Source organism: Apteryx rowi, unplaced genomic scaffold (genome assembly GCF_003343035.1).
Source record: "Apteryx rowi isolate R43461 unplaced genomic scaffold, aptRow1 scaffold_377, whole genome shotgun sequence".
Classification (NCBI taxonomy): Eukaryota; Metazoa; Chordata; class Aves; order Apterygiformes; family Apterygidae; genus Apteryx; species Apteryx rowi.
The window spans coordinates 408570-426368 of NW_020450274.1; the positions used below are offsets into that span (position 1 = coordinate 408570).

Here is a 17799-nt window from a genome sequence, read left to right on the forward strand (position 1 = left end):
ATGTCAATTAAATTTCAGAGATAGCTGAGTATCAGTGAGGTCAGATATACTTGAGACTGTTTTCTCTGCAAGCCAGCTCTGAACGGAAGACATACAGACATTTGCATGTAGCATTGCCTAAGCAAATTCCCTGAGAGGTCTGTACACGTAGTCAGTGGCTGGATGTTACTGAAGCATCAACATGTGCTCAGTTCACTTCTTGTCCTTGCAGTGCCGTTACAACCCTTGCTTCCCTGGAGTGCGTTGTGTGAACACTGCTCCAGGTTTCCAATGCGAGACCTGTCCCCCAGGATATACAGGACAGACGGTGCAAGGGATAGGACTCAGCTATGCCAAGAGCAATAAGCAGGTGAGTGGCAGCATCCTTGCAGCAATCTCCAGTGTGAGGGGCTGGGGTTTATATCAATATATCAATATTGCATTTTATTTGTATTTCAGTCATTACACAATTGCCTTGTGCAGCTAGGCAGAGCTTAGAGTGTTACTGCTCTAACTGACTGTTGTGTTTGCTTGGCTTTAATTAGAGTATTTACTGTCTAATAGTCAGGATTAGGATGGAGACAGGAAAAAATGTCATTATCTACATAGACACATCTGATCAATCTTAAAGAGAGACTCTGTTGATTTCTGTAAATGATTCTGACCTAGGAAGAGGAAGAGTTTGATAGAAAAGGTCTGTTTTACTACAGTTTTTATGAACTTTCCTGTACAGCTCTGCAATGGGCCATAGTTCTCCTCTCAGCTCTTGTGGGTGAACCAGAAGCCCATTGTAAGTTTGACATTTTGACACTGTATCACAGTGTCTCTTCAGGGTTGACTTGTGTGTCTGGAGAACCATCCAAAAGTTAAGTCTATGGGTTTATCTGTGCCATTCTTAGAGTGGTTTCAGGAGAGGCTATGACTCTTCTTTAAATTTAAACTTTGGTGGTTTTTCTTCAGACTTAGATCCAAGTTGACTTAGTTTTTATTATAGGTTGTTTTGTTTTATTGCTAGGTCTGCTTAGACATCGATGAATGTCAGAATGGTGGAGATGGATTCTGTGTTCCAAATTCCCATTGTGTGAACACTTTGGTAAGCACTTTTTCATTTGTGGCATTAAAAAATTCATTGTTTTAAAATTCCATGAGGATAGGATTGGATTTGTGGCTCTGATTCAAGAGCTAAATAATGTAATCTATTTGCTGACTCCATCTAAACTGAAGAATTGCCTTTTCATGAATAATAATAAAAGTCAATACTTAATTTGTCATTAACAGGTACACCTGGGCTGTATCCTTATCTCTTTCCCTGAAGAACAGCAGGAATTCTCTTTTCACCCTCAAGTTGTGTGTTTATGAGCATGTTATGGGAAGGAACCTCCTTTAAAAGATTTTCTTTACTTCTCCTTGTCTCTAGCCACCTAGGAATTACTGCAGCAAGATGATCCTATGGGTGCCCTTTTTGTAGAAGTAATATCTTCACTTCCTTAGGGTATCTGGTAAATACAGTACCAGATATCCCTCTATATAATACAAAGAGCAGGAGAGCTACAATTGGTACAACACATTTAATACCTATAGACCCGGGTAGATAATCCAGGAGAACAAGCACTGCAGAACTAAAAATGTTTTGAAAGATGTTATGGGTGACCGAGCACTGGAACAGGTTGCCCAGAGAGGTTGTGGAGTCTCCTTCCTTGGAGGTATTCAAAAGCCATCTGGACACAGTCCTGAGCAACGTGCTCTAGGTGATTCTGCTTGAGCAGGGAGATTGGACTAGATGATCTTTAAAGGTCCCTTCCAACCTTCAACCATTCTGTGATTCAGTGATAGGGTTCTACAAAAGGGGCATATGACCATTTTAGTGCTATGAAGCAATTTTGACCTTTCACTTAACTTATTCCACTGTCAAATACTGTTCTGCTACAGTAGCCTGCTGGTTGCATAAAGCAGGCTCTGTTCATAACAAGAAAAAGGATAAAAATAACCTACAGGTGTAAAGATGGTCCTTTCTGCAGCTGGGTATCATGGAGGCCACCAGTGACATTCCAAGTAGTGTGCTTTTCTTGCTCATGGCCTTGTCTTGCTAGGGACTGCTTTCACTGCTCACTGTATTTCTCTCTCTCTTTTTTTTTTTTTTTTGGATATCTGGAACATTTCTATCACATATTGTACCTATTGCAAGGCTAGCACTCTTCTGAAGGCTGGTAGTCTCTCTGTTTTAGCAGGGAAATGGGAAGCCTGCTAGCTGTCTTAAACAGAGCAGCGTGATTTTTTTTTTGCTCTTGTCTTCCTTTACAAACTGTTGGGTCAGGAAGTGCTGCCTTAAAGGCTATTTTAATGCACAGAAGAGAATATATTGAGCAAACTCAGCACACTCCAGAAGATTTTAGCCTGACTTCAATTGGGAGAAAGTGCACAGACCATTATGTTTTATATAGGCCATACCATTGGGATGGTCCAGTGATCATTTTTCCATTCAGTCACCTGTATGTCTTCACTTTCAGACTAAAAGTATACGGATAGCACAGAGTTTAAATTTGGAAAAAAGCTAGGAAGGCGGGACAAAAATAATGCACAGTTGGGTAGTAAGTGTCTTTCTCTAGCATGGTGGACTGGGACGGTTCTGACAGTTCATCCCACAGGCTTTGTATGGGATGAGCAAAGTGGTCTGAATCATCTCTGTTTCACAAAGGATGATGCACAAGTTTGTCAGAGGTCTGTCTGTTTCTGTTCTTTGACATATCAAAATAATCAATCATTATAAGAAATCTCTATAATCAATCGCTATAAGAAAAAAAGAGATAGTTTTCAATTAACTTTTTTGTCATAGATCACAAATCTACAGATGTGTGAGAAAGAGACAGAAAACACATTAAATGCCTAAATAAGACCCATTCTTATCAGCATTTATCTGCTCGTATTGCATATAGTGATTGTCCTAGCATAAACTGGGATTCCTTGGCTTAGCTTCTTTGAGTTTTCTTGCATGGGAGGTGCACACAGTTCATGAAGATCTGCCTATGTTTCTAGGTAACCAATGCAAAAGGCTGCATCAACATTCTTACTGCCATTTCGGTGAGGATAACCGTATTTCAGCTCCTGAATTCCTTTCCAAAATACAAGATTTAGCTCAAATTGGCTTACAAACATTTAAGATTAAAAAAATAAACAGGGCAAAGATGGTGCACTTCTTTGTCTCACTTCCACTCTTTCACTCAGTCCCCAGCTGAGTTAAGATACACTGATGCAATCTGTTTTACACTGAAATAAGAGCACCCACACAGCTTTGCTTGTTTGGCTAAGCTGATCTGATTAAGCAGGTGCTGCTGATGAGTTTACACAAAGTTTTGGTACCTGGTCTCAACAGGCATGAGTTGAGCATGTTTTCCAGCACGTGCTGTGGGAGCCAAACCTGAATGTTATGTGGAAAGAAAAGTCTGTTCACAGTGCAAGAGGCCTCAGTGGATGAAAAATTGCGCTTGCACAGTGCAAGCGGTGTGGCGTGAAGCTCATTCACACATTTGCTTAAAAAAAAAAATCCAGTTAAAAGACTGGCTAGTAATTTTTTATTCTTACAGGGCTCTTACCACTGTGGGCAATGCAAATCAGGATATACAGGAGACCAAACCAGGGGCTGCCAGGCTGTGAGGAGTTGCAGAAGTCGAGCCCTCAATCCATGCAGTGTCCATGCCCGTTGTATTGAGGAGAGACAAGGAGAGGTGACATGTACTGTAAGTTGATAAATTCATGCATGCATTCACAGTAAGAGCCGACCTTCATAAGGCTGGAACTGAGCAAGTCTTTGTGACCATTTTATCAGTACAGTTGTGTTTTTTAACCAAATTATGGCACACTGGTCCAACTTGACTACAAAAATAACTGAGCTAAGTCTGTGTTGCAGTTTTTTTCTTCTTGCAGTATGTCCAAATGCAGCCATACTCATATGCCGTATTTACTGTGTGGGCTGCTAATGTCTGTGCAACTAGATTTTTTGGGAAGGGTCTTTTTAGCCTCTTCTGTAGTTTCCTCAGAAAGGACTCTCAAGTGTCACTGCACGGAGAATATCACACAAGCAAATTCTTCTCCTGATGTGCCACTGCACGGAGCACATTCAGCTGCGTAGCTGTGATGAGGGATCCAGTCTGCATACCCACAGTGCTCGCATTTGCCTACTGATATAAATGCTGACCCCCCACCACCCAAAGGGGGACCAAAGACTCCTGGCACGGGTAGGCTGTACTGTGCTTTCCAGCCCTAGGAGCAGATGAGCACAAAGGGCATATGAACTTTCATTATAAGACTCTGACTGAAGCATATTCCTTAGTTTTTCCAGCTTGCAAGGGGAAACAAGAGACTAATGCTGTGTCCTAAATTTGGCTACAGTATGTGCTTTTGCTGGCACTTGCTTTGGTCTCATTTTTAAGTGCATCTATTTCAAAGAATAAGAAATTAGGATATTTTAAGTTCATGCTGTAATGGGAACATGACTAGATACTCATGTTAGGTAAGTCCTCATATTAAGGAGAGGTCTGGATTTGTAGTTCTATGCCTGTGTTCGACTACAGCAGCACAATACAAATTAGGTATTTGAGTAAAACAATAGCAATTTAATTTGCTAGCAGAAACTTGCAGATGCACTTGTTTTGCTGATGCAAACTCAGTAGCTGTCAACACAGTTTTCTCCTAAAGCTTCCCCTATTGCAGACGTATTCTTGCAATACTGATGCACAGTCATGCCACACAACAACACAGATGCATCTGCCTAGGTCCCCTCTTTTCTCTACTTTCTCCACTGACATATGGGGAGCCAAAATTGCCTCCTGACAAGCATCTAAAAGAAATCTATAGCACTCTCTGAAACTTCTAGGTGTTGCAGGCACACAGTCCATTTAAAATCAGGCCTTGGGCTCTTTTTAGCTGGGCCTAGATACAGAGATCTTGAAATAAAGTTTTTCTTTCCATACTGAGAGATACTAAGGTGTACTTCACTGTACTTCAACATCTGTTGGTGCCTTTTGCATATTTACTGCTTTTCAAGACTGATGTGGAGCTTATCACTTGAGTATTGCTGAAGTGACTTATTAACCTTTTGGTAATACTAGCATGGTGTTTTATTGTTAGTGTGGCATCGGCTGGGCTGGTGATGGTTATATTTGTGGAAAAGATGTTGACATTGATGGCTACCCTAACGAAAAACTCTCATGTTCTGCTGAAAACTGCAGAAAGGTAAGAAGTTCTTTCTTAATCCCATAATAACACAAAGCATGAAGGAGGGAAGAAGAAGAATAGAAGAAACATGACTAGATATATTCATCTTTTTTTCAAGTTTTTGAATTCTTCTGGATAAATTGTATTTCATTTGATTATTTAATGAAAACAATAATGGAAAAAGTCATTCAAAAACATAATACCATTCAGTTAACCCATAGAATACAGACTTGTCTCTCTCTCTGTTTTGTTTTGTTTGTTTTATTTAGGACAATTGCAGATTTGTCCCAAACTCTGGACAAGAAGATGCCGATGGTGATGGGATTGGAGATGCCTGTGATGAAGATGCAGATGGGGACGGCATTCTCAATGAGCAGGTGCTGTGTGTATCTGGATGTTCATCTCGGGGGCCGGGGGTCTGTGTAAACAGAAGGATCTTATGTTATTGCAGTAAGCAGTGATTTCAAAATTTGGTCTACTGCCACTTGCCAATGATTATCCCATATCCATTACTGTCAGTACTTCTCTAAGTCCTGTCTTTTATATAAGGCTAACTATTATAAGACCTTAAGAAAGTCTGCCTCATCAGCCTTAAATCCCACCTGTGAATGCTACATTATTTATATTTTAGCATTGAATTTTATTTTCTCAGTGACAGCTTTTCTGTAGAATGCACACATTCAAAAGAACATAGTCTTGTGCTCTTCTTTCACACTCTCCCATAACTTGGCCTTTAAGAACATTACTTAAGTTAGTGTCTTTCTGTTTAAAGAACAGAGTGACCAGACAGCATACTGTGCGAAGGATGCAAAGCCCGCAGAAATTAGTGGGTGACTTGCCAATAACTTCAGAAGCTTTGGTTCAGATTCTCAAAGAGAAAGAGCTTTCCATGTGAGGATACCACTGTAGAATATACTGGAGCATAAATTCAGACTATAAAACTCTCTTGCTTTTGCTCCTCACTGTTATTCCACACCAAGATATTTGTGTGGTATTGCTTAACGCACTTCCAAGGAAGACAAGAAGGATGCTCTTGTCAGAGTACAAACGTCCATGTGGAGCTAGGGCAGACTAGCAGTCGCAGAAGGTCTGTTCTGGGGTATTTTGCTGCAGAGGCAAAAATTCTGGCAGCTTGGAGCAATCGGCTGTATTAATGTTGCATAAGGAAAGATGTTAAATCCTCCTTCAGCTGTGACTCTGCAGCTTCAGCACCTTCGCAATCAAGTAACTGTTGTAAATTGTTGCTAGGCTCCGTTCTGCCTCTTGCCGTGTGTGCGTGGCAGGATGAGGACACGGGTGTGCTGGGTGGGGGAGGCACGTTTACGCCACTTTGAAGTAGTTCTCCCTGTGTGCCTCCTGATGGTCCTAGAGAGTCAGTAGCATCTTAGGTGACAAAAGAATAGGACTTGGGCCTTTTTGCATCAAGAAACATAATTGTCTGTGTTTCAGCTTTGGTTCAAGTCTCTACCAAAAGGGGGCAACCGCCTTTCATCAAGAGCACCTTGAGGACCTGTCAGGGCCCCTGAACTGCAGCCCTTGAGAGAGATCATGTAAGGGAGCCAGGGCTTCCCAACAGGTTACTTACATGGGCCTATCTGAAATGAGAACCAGAAAACAAAGTTATAAATAAAGCCTTGTCATAATGGATGTTTGCATTTAGTATTCCCATGATGTGGCTGAAAGCAGATATTTGAGGGTACCATTGAAATCTGGTCCAGAGCTAACATTCACATAAAATTTCAAACTACTTGGAAATTGCTGCTTCTTTTTCCTGAAAATAGAGATAAATACAAGGCTTATATAAATTTCTACTAAAGTAGAAATGAAGGATTCAGAGCCTAGCTCATGCCTGATTTGGATCTGTGTCTCTTGCAGGATAACTGTATCTTGGCTCCCAATGTTAATCAGAGAAATAGCGACCAAGATATCTTTGGAGATGCTTGTGACAATTGTCGCAATGTCCTGAATAATGACCAGCGGGACACTGATGGTGACGGGAAAGGAGATGCTTGTGATGATGACATGGATGGAGACGGTTGGTAATTCCTCACTTAACAGCTTCTGTGACGTTTGTGAAACTTGCCCATACTGTGCTGCGTGTTAGGAAACTTTCACCGGCTGCTAAGTGTCATGTAACACATTCCCGTTCTGCATGAGACTTCTGGTTGGAGTCATCACATTTAGATTATTATATATCTTTTAGCCTCCATCTGAAGCACCATACACTTTATAACAGATATACATGAAACAGCTCAGTGTAAGTTAAGGGCATTCAGTAATTCCTTAAAGGCTCAAACATGTCCCAGGTGTTTGAGTGTCCCAGCTGTTGCCTGTCCCAGGTGCCCAAGAGCTACATGGTGTGTTATTTTCGTTGCTGGAAAAGGCTTAAAAGAGGTCATAAAATCACAACCCTTCAGACGTAATAATGAAGATGGAATGTCCCATCCTGTAAATTGTGACACAGGGAACAGGCTAGAATGAAGTGTGTGTAATTAATAAAGTCTATGTTGTTGGGTTGAACAGGACAACTGTTCTTCAGTAAGATGTTGCTAATTTCTAAAGAAAGATTTGCTGTACAGGCTTATAGTGTCATTGCAGGATAAAGCAGTTGCAGAAAAGGAATAGCGTCTTTACTGTTCTTAATTTATGTTGTACAATGACGAATATAGGAAATTGTTTATAACTAACATCCAATCCACTTTTTCCTAGGTATTAAGAACCTTTTGGATAATTGTCAGAGGATCCTCAACCCAGACCAGGAGGACAAGGATAATGATGGTGTTGGTGATGCCTGTGACAGCTGCCCTACCATCAGCAACCCAAACCAGGTTGGCAGGCAGAATGAAAAAATATCCTCATTTAGTGAGAGGGATTGTTGAGATCCAAAAAGATGCAAGAGAATGAGGCAGCCAGTGCAGCCGCAGCGCTTAGCTTTTGACAATGGGTATTTAGGAAGATTTTATGGAGCTTTGAAAGCTCCTGACATTGGAAGGGGGAGCCACCGGGTACATTCTCATACACTGGGCTGTTGTTAACCCCTCTCCTGCATCAGTATCTTGCCTATCATGCTCTGAAGGGTGGGTTGCTCCAGGCACTCTGGGTCCAGTGCCAGACCCCACACAATGGCGTGACTTAGTTACATTGGTATTTCTTTCATAAGGACCAAATCCTGATGTCCTTATTTAGCAAAACTTCTTCTGCTCTTAGGTGAGACATCAAGGAGAGTTTAGGTATGTTTAAAACTCTGATTAAGCCCTTTGTAACTAATAGAAAACGTGGGAAGCTTACTTGCAGAAACACGGTACATTTTTAAACCTCCTCAAGAAATGAACCTTGGTTAGAAATGAGAGGTACTTTTTTCCAGTAGTGGAGGCAACACTTGTTCTCTCACCTTGCTTGAACCACTCCAGTGTAGGTTAACCCTGTTTATCCCTAGTTTCCCTATATTTTCTTTAGTAAAACTGACTTTTTGGTTAGATGGACAATGCAGACAAGAAGACGTTTTCAAAACAAAATGTTTTTTTGTGCTTTATTTTAATAGTATTTGATTTGATCGTGTTTTGTTTTAGTACTGCCATTTTAACAGATGTCTGAGCAGCTGGTGCTGGAACTTTCTCTGTTTTCTTTTGCAGTCGGATGTTGACAATGACCTGGTTGGAGACTCCTGTGATACCAATCAGGACAGGTATGCTGTGCCAGAGCTCATAACAGCCGCAGGGAGGTGGGAGAAGCTAGTCTTGGACTGAACGCGCTGCCGATTCCTGGAGAGCTCTACTCCCTCAGACTAGGCTGGATTTAATTTAAATACCTCCTGATAGATTTGTTATTTCAAAGATAATGTTATCATTTATAAGCCTTGTTGGTTCACTTCCCTGTGGCAGTAAAGTAACAGAGCCTTTCACCTGTATCCCCATGTTCATAAACTTCCTATGAGTTCCTATGGAAGTGACATTCGTAGCAGTTCTCTGGCTGTAAAACTGGGGAGCACTGCTCAGAGCTTCTTAGTAAGGTAACGCTTTTTTAAGCAGTTAAGGCTATGTGTTTTCCCATAAGATCTTTGTGTTTCAGAAACAGAGTTTTATTATCAAGTATAACACATATGAAAACACATCCCTTTGCTTTAGTGCAGCAGGAGCAGCCAGGCTCCTCCTTGGCTTTTGCATGCCCCGTGTTGGGGGGAGCGCATCCCATGACAAGCTGACTAATGCCTGGCTGGAAGCAGCTTCTGCACAACCGGCTTTGAGGGGTGGCAGGTCCTCCCCCGTGCTCCTTGCTCAAAGCAGAGGAAAGGGAAGTGATAAATCCTGTGCTGACACTGAGTTTCAGCAGCTGCGGACTTTTGCACGGTTTCAGGTGCGGGGCCATTGGTGGCGCTGCAGCCTGGGATGGTGAGTGCTGCGGAGCCCGCTTTCCCCTCCTTCGCTCTGGCCATTCCCAGCCCTTGCCTGGCGGCTGCCACCGCCCCCGGTGTTTGGCAGTTTTTGGGTGGACGTGGCCTTGTTTCTTTCTGTTTGAAAAAGGATGTGTTTTCTTTTTCCCTCAAAGCTATCTAAGGTGCCTGAAGCATCCCCTGGTAGGAATACTGTAGCCCTCCCTGAGGTTAGCCTTGCAATAGGTGTACGTGCCTGGTCCTCGCTGCATTTCACCTCGGGAACTTGCAGGCATTAGCTGCTGTGAACTGAAATTAAAGCACCTTTCTTAAGCAGGGAGCACAGGCTGGCATATCCATAGCTATAAGCTTCAGCACCACCTTAATTTGACTGCACACTACTATTGCTCTGCCTGTGCTAGCCAAAAAGCTCCTGAAGGCAAACATGCCTGCTCTTGGCTAAAACCATTTTGTTTACGGTGTGCGTACAAAACACACCTGACTTCAGGCTATAGCCATAGCTTCTGACCTGATCTCTCGGCACAGGTCTGAAGCAGAGAAGTGCCCCTGCACCTTTCCTGGGGAATCAAATCCGGTAAGGCTGGTGCACCCAGAATCTGAGAAATGCAACAATAGTACCATGGCTCTTAGGTTTAAAAAAATATATATTGACACCAACAAGTTATTTCTAAAAGCCCTGTTGATTGGTGACACTGCACTGCCTTGCACACCCTTTAGGAATGGATGTTGTTTGGGGTCTTGGGCTGTGGGTTCTTGTCTCACCCCATATGAGGCTGCCTTTTCTTTTCCATATCTCAGTAATTTTTATCACTCCAGGTCTAGTCATCATGTTCTTGTCACCTTATTGTTGTGGCTTCTGTTTGCTCTGTGTCTTCCTGCTATTCAGGCATTCAAATGCCACCAGGTCCCGCAGCCCGATGGTCCGTTTCTGAGCCCAGTGACAGACTACTGAGTTGCCCCTGTTGCATTTCCAGCTCAGGTACTTGTGTGCTCTCTCCTCCCGAAGCAGGAACTGATGTTGGTACGTGTTTTTCTTTGCGTCTGTATTTGCAGCGATGGTGACGGGCACCAGGACAGCACAGACAACTGCCCCACCATCATTAACAGCTCCCAGCTGGACACGGATAAGGATGGGTTGGGTGACGAATGTGATGATGATGATGACAACGATGGCATTCCCGACCTCTTGCCCCCAGGCCCTGACAACTGCAGGCTGGTCCCCAACCCAGGGCAGGAAGATGATAATGGTAAGCTGGGTCTTCGAGAGACATTTCGGTGTTTACACCCCATGTCCCTCCCCAGGTGTTACACATGCACCAGGCCCTGGCGCAGACACCGTGTGCGTAGTACGCTCTCCCATGGCACCTGTCCGGGAAGGACCCCAGCATGCAGGGGCCCTTTTGGCCAAGGCCGAGGTCCCCTCCTCAAGGTCCCCTCCCTGGGCACTGCAGGCAGTGGAGCTGAGACTCGCCTGCTCCTTGGACACCCCAATCCAGTGGCTAAGCTTTATGTGGCTTCTTGCTGCTCCACAAATCTGCTTTCACTTCTCTGATGCATTCAGGAGATGGAGTCGGGGATGTCTGCGAGTCTGATTTTGACCAGGATACAGTAATTGATCAGATCGATGTGTGCCCTGAGAACGCAGAGATCACCTTGACAGATTTTAGGGCCTATCAGACAGTGGTGCTGGACCCAGAGGGCGATGCGCAGATTGATCCCAACTGGGTGGTTCTGAACCAGGTAAAAATACCTCTGCTCCTTCTTATCTGTATGAGAAAAATCATTTGAAAACCACATTAATGCTGTCTCTGTTCTGGACCTCTAGCAAACAAGTGAAAAATGGAAACTCTCAGTCAACTGACTGTTTTACAGGAGCTATAATGAAGGAACTTTTTCTTAGTGTATGACAACTTGATGCTGCATCACTAATGAACTAAAATAATTGCAGGCGGGGAGACTCATTGTGGGTGGATTTCACTGCTGCTTAAAAGGCAAGCATGAGACCTTCCTGTCACCTATTGAAATAGCTCTGCAGCAAATGCAGTCTCATGAGTCTTTCCTAAAGTTTGAAAGTTGGACCTGTTGTGTAGCAGAGCATCTGCTCCTAGTTGGAGACCAATAACTGTTATTTACATGAACACATTTTAATCTTCAGGAGACTAATGTATTCTGAGTCACAAGGAATGGGCAATTCACTCGCATTGCCAAAGTCTCTGCCAAGCCAGCTGAGCTGTATATGCTTGCCTTAACCCACTCCTCACAGTCAATTTAATCATGAAGCCTGTGAATAAAATTGTATGAGTTAGGACTTAACAACAACAAAAACAACAACAAAAAAACCCTCTTTCTCCGTTCTTTTCAGTTCCATCTCCAATTCTGGCTAGTTTCTGTGATTTCAGAAGAAGAATTGGGGGAGGGAGGGAAAAGTATCAGAATACCTCTGGCCAGTTCTGCAATGGGAAAAGAAAAATTCGTCCTAACTCTCTGCACACCAAGCAGCTGAAGCATTAGGATTTGATTATAGTTCTCATTTAAATTCAAGTGTTATAGACATGTTGTGAACAAGAGGAGAGGGATGATGGGGGTGCTAGAGGAAGGCCAGAAGAGGCTGCCAGGCCATAGCCAGCACAGCTCTTCACACACGCACAAGCTCATTAACCACCCTGAATTTACTCTTACAGGGCATGGAAATTGTGCAGACTATGAACAGTGATCCTGGCCTTGCTGTTGGTGTGTATCCTCTTCTGCAATTCAAGTTGTGAGCAGAAAAGCTTTTAGCACATGACCACATTTCTGCTGACTTGATTTTAACCTGCATGTATCCTCAGGTTACACAGCTTTTAATGGCGTTGACTTTGAAGGCACTTTTCACGTGAACACAGTGACAGATGACGACTATGCTGGCTTTATTTTTGGTTATCAAGACAGCTCTAGCTTTTATGTGGTAATGTGGAAGCAGACTGAACAGACGTACTGGCAAGCGACTCCCTTCAGAGCTGTTGCCGAGCCCGGCATCCAGCTAAAGGTACTGGCTGCAGCTCCGAGCCGGGGACAGTGTTCGTCACAGCCTGGCTACACCGTCACGCCGCGCATCGGCCTCGCTGGCTGGCTCTGCCGCTGGCCACCCCATCACACCGCGTGCTGGCCCTGCTGCCCCTCCGGCCGACTCTGCCGTTCTCTGCCCGCACCCCGGGTGTCAAAACGGCCACACAGCCCCATTAGTGGCACAGTGTTTTAAGGAACTTCATCTCCAGCTGTAGCATTTAATCCCTACTCTGATTATGGCCCGGCTGTAATTGGTCAAATTAGAATTTAAACAGAGCTTTAGAAACACAGAAACAAACACATTCAGAGATTTAATTCAGCCTGTTTATTGGCAGTGGTGTACTGTTGCCAAAGCTAGTCTCGCTGGTGGGAAACCAGTGCTCTCACCCATGGCCTGCCCCGGCAGCCTGCTTCTCCTTGGTCCCAGGAATTCAGAGAAGAAATAAATTCAGTTGCTTTTCCATGCAAGCAGTGGCTGCAGTTAAAGAGCAGTTATGGGCTTGGGAACAGGAAGGAGGTGCTTCTGCAGACCTCCTCCCCGCTACAAAAAGACTTAGAGCTCCTGAAAGTGGCGTTTCTCTGTGGTCAGTAGTGGAAAACAATTGTATTTCTGCAGGCTGTGAAATCGAAGACAGGCCCTGGAGAACACCTCCGCAATTCCCTCTGGCACACGGGGGACACCAATGATCAGGTCAGGCTGTTGTGGAAGGACCCCAGAAACGTAGGATGGAAAGACAAAGTCTCCTACCGCTGGTTCTTGCAGCACAGACCCCAAATAGGATATATCAGGTAAGAGAGCAAAGGATAGAGAAGGTGAGTATTTATACACTTCTAACTAAACTATTGTTTCTCAACACCTAATTTAGATAATAATCTGAGAATTTATAATATGTCAGGGCTTTGCAGTGATGAAGCATTATAACAGGTTAGACTTGTGAAATTCCACCTGCAATTCTTCTTCTAGGTAAGATAATTCCAAGCTAAGCCTGTTTATCTGGGTGTTGTAACTGTGTCCTCCAGTAATACCTAAAATTCCCTTTTCTGGCTTTAATAATTTGCTTTTTCAAGCTGCTACTGACCACTGTAAATTGCAAAAAAATAAACTGCACTGGTATCATCAGCCCAGGTTTTGCAACCTTGTAATATTTCAGAGAGGGCTAACAACAGAAACACAGTAAAGACAGAGTTGTTCTTCATGAAATCACCACCTTGCAGTTGAGCTACAGTAACTTGGTGGTACAGTAATTCCACTTTTTTGTTGCAAAGCCTCTTAGATCATCTTCCGGGGTGATTAGAGTAAGCGAGTTTGACTTTATGCTAAAATAGATTAAGCATGTTTGTACTGTCAATTTTTCCATCCCAGCCACAGGGCAGTAATGAATAGACTTGGGGTAGCAACTTTTCTTTAAATCAAGCTGCTTGTGAAGCTGCTTCACAAGGAAACATCTGCATGTGGCCGCAGGCTCTCTAGCTGCCGTAACTAACATCCCTTGAAACTGAAGAAGGTGGCAATCAGCATTACGAAACCCTTCAAACTAAAGGCAGTCAGGCCCAAAGTGGGTCACTGCCTGCATCGCACTGCAGTCCATTTACACTAGTTGTTGCAGACCATAACATGTCTAGCAAAACTCTTCTGATGCTTCAAGGAAGCCTAGGAAAAAGACACTCAAGCCAACCTCTCCCACGGAAATTTGAAAGACAACAAGCTTCATTCATTGTGCAGATACTTTTGAACTGCCTCAGCAAATTGGGAAGTGCATTCAGGAACATAACAGGAATTGTTTTTTTCCTGTTTATTTTATAAGGAGACATAGGAGCTTTCTTTCCTTTCACCACCCCTTGTTTCTTGCATGTCAGACCAGCTCCTAACACAGTGGTGCTCTCATCCAAAATGAGGCCCTTCAGGCTCATTCTCCTGTACATCATTTAAGCAGTATCCCAGAGGCTGAGGACATGGTGTAGCCGATACTGTGATAACTCAGCTGGCTCCAGCATGGCCCTGCTCGAGCCCTCAGTACAGAGCACGTGCTGGGAATCTGACAGCGTACAACTATTCCCAGAGTTATCTGGGAATTTTCTGACAATTTTTCTAACATTATGCCAGCTCATCAAAACTTTTCCTAGAATTAATCTTACATTTTAAAAGAAATCTCACAGTCAAGGAAGCAGCTTTAAGACTCCAAACAATTTGTTTGAAACTTTGTATATTTAAAAAAAAAAAAAGCTTAGCTTCAAACTGTGTGAGACAGGATCCATCTGATCTTCTTCAGATGATCTAATCTGATTCTCCCTTCCCCCCATAATTATCAGCTGTGGAAAATTTCAAGAGTTAAACCCCTCAGCTTTACTGAGGACAGGAAAAAACAGTCCAAGGCTTTTGTGGGATGTGTTTAAAAACCAAAACAAAAACCCCTCTTTCCCCAGCTCTTGCCGGAGTGCAGCATTGCTCCAATTCCCAACCTGCAAAGGAGCTAATTTAACTGCTTTTTTGTCCTTGTGCTAAAAAGGTGTGGGGAGAACAGTATGTCCAAGACTGTAATCAAAATGGATAATGAAACAACTCATAAATGTTACAGCCTCAGAAAAGACTTAACAGCCATTCTGTTTGCTTTTTTTTAAGGGCAAGATTTTATGAAGGCTCTGACCTAGTGGCAGACTCTGGTGTAACTATAGACACCACTATGCGTGGAGGACGGCTTGGAGTTTTCTGCTTCTCTCAGGAAAACATCATTTGGTCCAACTTGAAATATCGCTGCAATGGTAATGTTTCTCCTATGTCATTTTAGCTAGCAAGTGACAGTTGAGAATTGGTATTGGGACTGTTGGATTAAGCCATCTTGCATCCTTTCCTTTGCTTTTCGTTTACAAGTTATTCACAGCTGTGAAACGCCTCCCCTGACACCAGCAGTGCACTGCAGCCCAGCCACACAGGAACTAACACCTCAGAGCTGCTCTTCCCCGAGCAGTCACTCTGCTACAGAGATTGTGCCAACTAAGTAGTATAGCTGTCATCAGAGAATTAGAAAAGTTATTTAAAAGTAACCAACCAAAAGCTAGTGCTCTTGTGGGAGTTATATACGTACAATATACTGAGAACATCATGCATGTAGGATGCCCTGAGCGCTGGCTACAAGGTGAAACCAAAGCTGGAGAGCCAGTGGGATCAGTCACCAGGAGTCTGCATCACTAGTGTACTTGCTAGTTGCTCTTGCCTGTACGAGGACAAGATCATAAGACACCCTTTACACAGGGAAGAAATTCTCCTCAGACTCTGTGGAAACACACTGGCTCTCTCCAGCTGGGAAAAGATCCTCACAGCTTAGCCATGATCTCCCACTATATAAAATATATTAAACCTTGACAGCTCACACAAACTGATCACATCCAGCTGTTTCTGCCCTGGCAGCAGTTCAGCTAGATAGAGCAGGGGTTGGAGGGACTTCTCTCTCTCCTCCCACATCAACCCCTGCCTGACTGAGACAGCCATGGGAAAATAAGTTACCAGCCAAGTTGGAATTGTTTGCCTGTTTGCTTTCTGTGGATCCAGAAAGCCCAGGTCTGCAGTGGACACAGACACGTGTGGATGGGCCCTGACTCTGCAGTGTCTTCCAGTGATAGACCTTTGTTTTCAGGCACTTAGAACTCACAGGCCGACACTTGCGAGTGATGGTTAAACAGGGGAACTTCTAAATAAGCAGATGGTACTTACAAGTAAAAATTACTTGATATGAATCCGAAACAGTGCACTGTTTCTCAGAAAGCATGTTTCAAAGCTGCCACCACAGTCTCAGACTTTCCTGGCAGTGAGCAGGTGTCAGAGTCCAGTAGTCTCTGAGCAGGTTCTTTTAGATATTCCACACACACACACACACACAGAGTGCAATGTTTAATATAAAAGTTTACTTTGAAGGTAGTTGATGTTGCATGGGATTTTTGATTTAGGAGAGTGATCCAGCAATATACTGAAATCACAATACAAGTGTAGACTTATACAGTTCAATCACAATACCAATGTGATTGCCATTACTGGTCTCTATAATATACTCACCATCATGATGCTGGGTGTCCCCAGTCACCAGGAAGGAATACGTGGGTTGAAGCCAGCTCAAGCCCGTTGCTCTCTTTGAAATTCCTTTGTTAGTTGTTGAAGTTTTATACTCTATGTTGGGCTGAGCCATGTATACGCTTCCCCCATGCTGGTCTGGCTAATCTCAGGGAGATATCCACATTCTTTTAATCAATCAACTCAGGAAGAAACATTTACACCTGGTCCAATTAATGGCTATGGCTACTTATCTAAAACAAAGGTCACCCTCCAGCCTCCCTTTGTGTTGAGATAAAGTCAGTTCTCTGTGCAACAGCTGTGATTAACGAGTCACATCCTACACCATTCCTGAGCTTCTTGGGCACCTCGCCCTTGCCCATCTCCTCTGAGTCTTCTTCCATTGGAGGGGTTATTGGTCGGTCACGGCAGGCACTGGCTTTGCTGCAAGTGTTGCAGTGATTCAATAAAACCCACCTGGGGAAATCTCTGGGGTTCCCGGGAATCCCTTCTTTCATTTTCAGACTAGCTTCTACATTTGCAGAAAAATCTTGAGAAGAAGACTTCTCAGAAAAAAAAAAAGTGATCAAAACAACAGTTGAAGAAAGCAGAGGCCTTGCCACTTGTTTTCTACACTGTGTGTGGTTATATAGTTATTTCCTTTTTTTAGTCTATAGTTACCTGTCCTGGGCCAGACTGGAAATAATCAAATCAAAGTTGAGGTCAGGTAGTTCAGCTTCACTGTTGTGAATCTCTCCAGGTGAAGTGTCCTGGGACCTGGCAAAAGGATACTACAAACTTAACATTAAAACAGAAACTGCAATTGTTCTTGTGACATTGACCCATCTCCAGCTCCTTTGCCAATTTTGCAGTTTTTTTTCTAACAGCTACTACTGGTCCTGGGTTAATATTTCTGTCCCCTCTTGCAGCATGGAAAACCATCACAGAGGAAGTTGAATTAGGATACATGAGAAATAGAGAAGCTGGCAGTACAGATCCGGTCTGGTGTACAGAGCAAGACAAATATTTTTTTTCCTCCTTTCTGTTCAGTGTTCATTAACACAAATGTAAGAGTGGAAGCCATGAAGTTTTCAGGTGGAAATGTGATTTGTAAATCAATAATACTCCATTA

The 17799-nt window shown here is 43.4% G+C and overlaps 1 protein-coding gene across 1 annotated transcript in view; it reads left to right on the top strand.

Moving 5' to 3' along the window:
• Nucleotides 1-17799, top strand: part of THBS4 (thrombospondin 4) — a 36277-nt gene that overhangs the window by 18046 nt on the left and 432 nt on the right. The window contains exons 8-21 of the mRNA XM_026073735.1: nt 212-349; nt 995-1072; nt 3561-3713; nt 5104-5208; nt 5460-5567; nt 7066-7225; nt 7900-8018; nt 8823-8875; nt 10634-10827; nt 11142-11320; nt 12262-12310; nt 12409-12605; nt 13242-13414; nt 15246-15385. Of these exons, the coding sequence (XP_025929520.1) occupies nt 212-349; nt 995-1072; nt 3561-3713; nt 5104-5208; nt 5460-5567; nt 7066-7225; nt 7900-8018; nt 8823-8875; nt 10634-10827; nt 11142-11320; nt 12262-12310; nt 12409-12605; nt 13242-13414; nt 15246-15385 (1846 nt within the window). The remainder of the gene's footprint in view (nt 1-211; nt 350-994; nt 1073-3560; nt 3714-5103; nt 5209-5459; nt 5568-7065; nt 7226-7899; nt 8019-8822; nt 8876-10633; nt 10828-11141; nt 11321-12261; nt 12311-12408; nt 12606-13241; nt 13415-15245; nt 15386-17799) is intronic.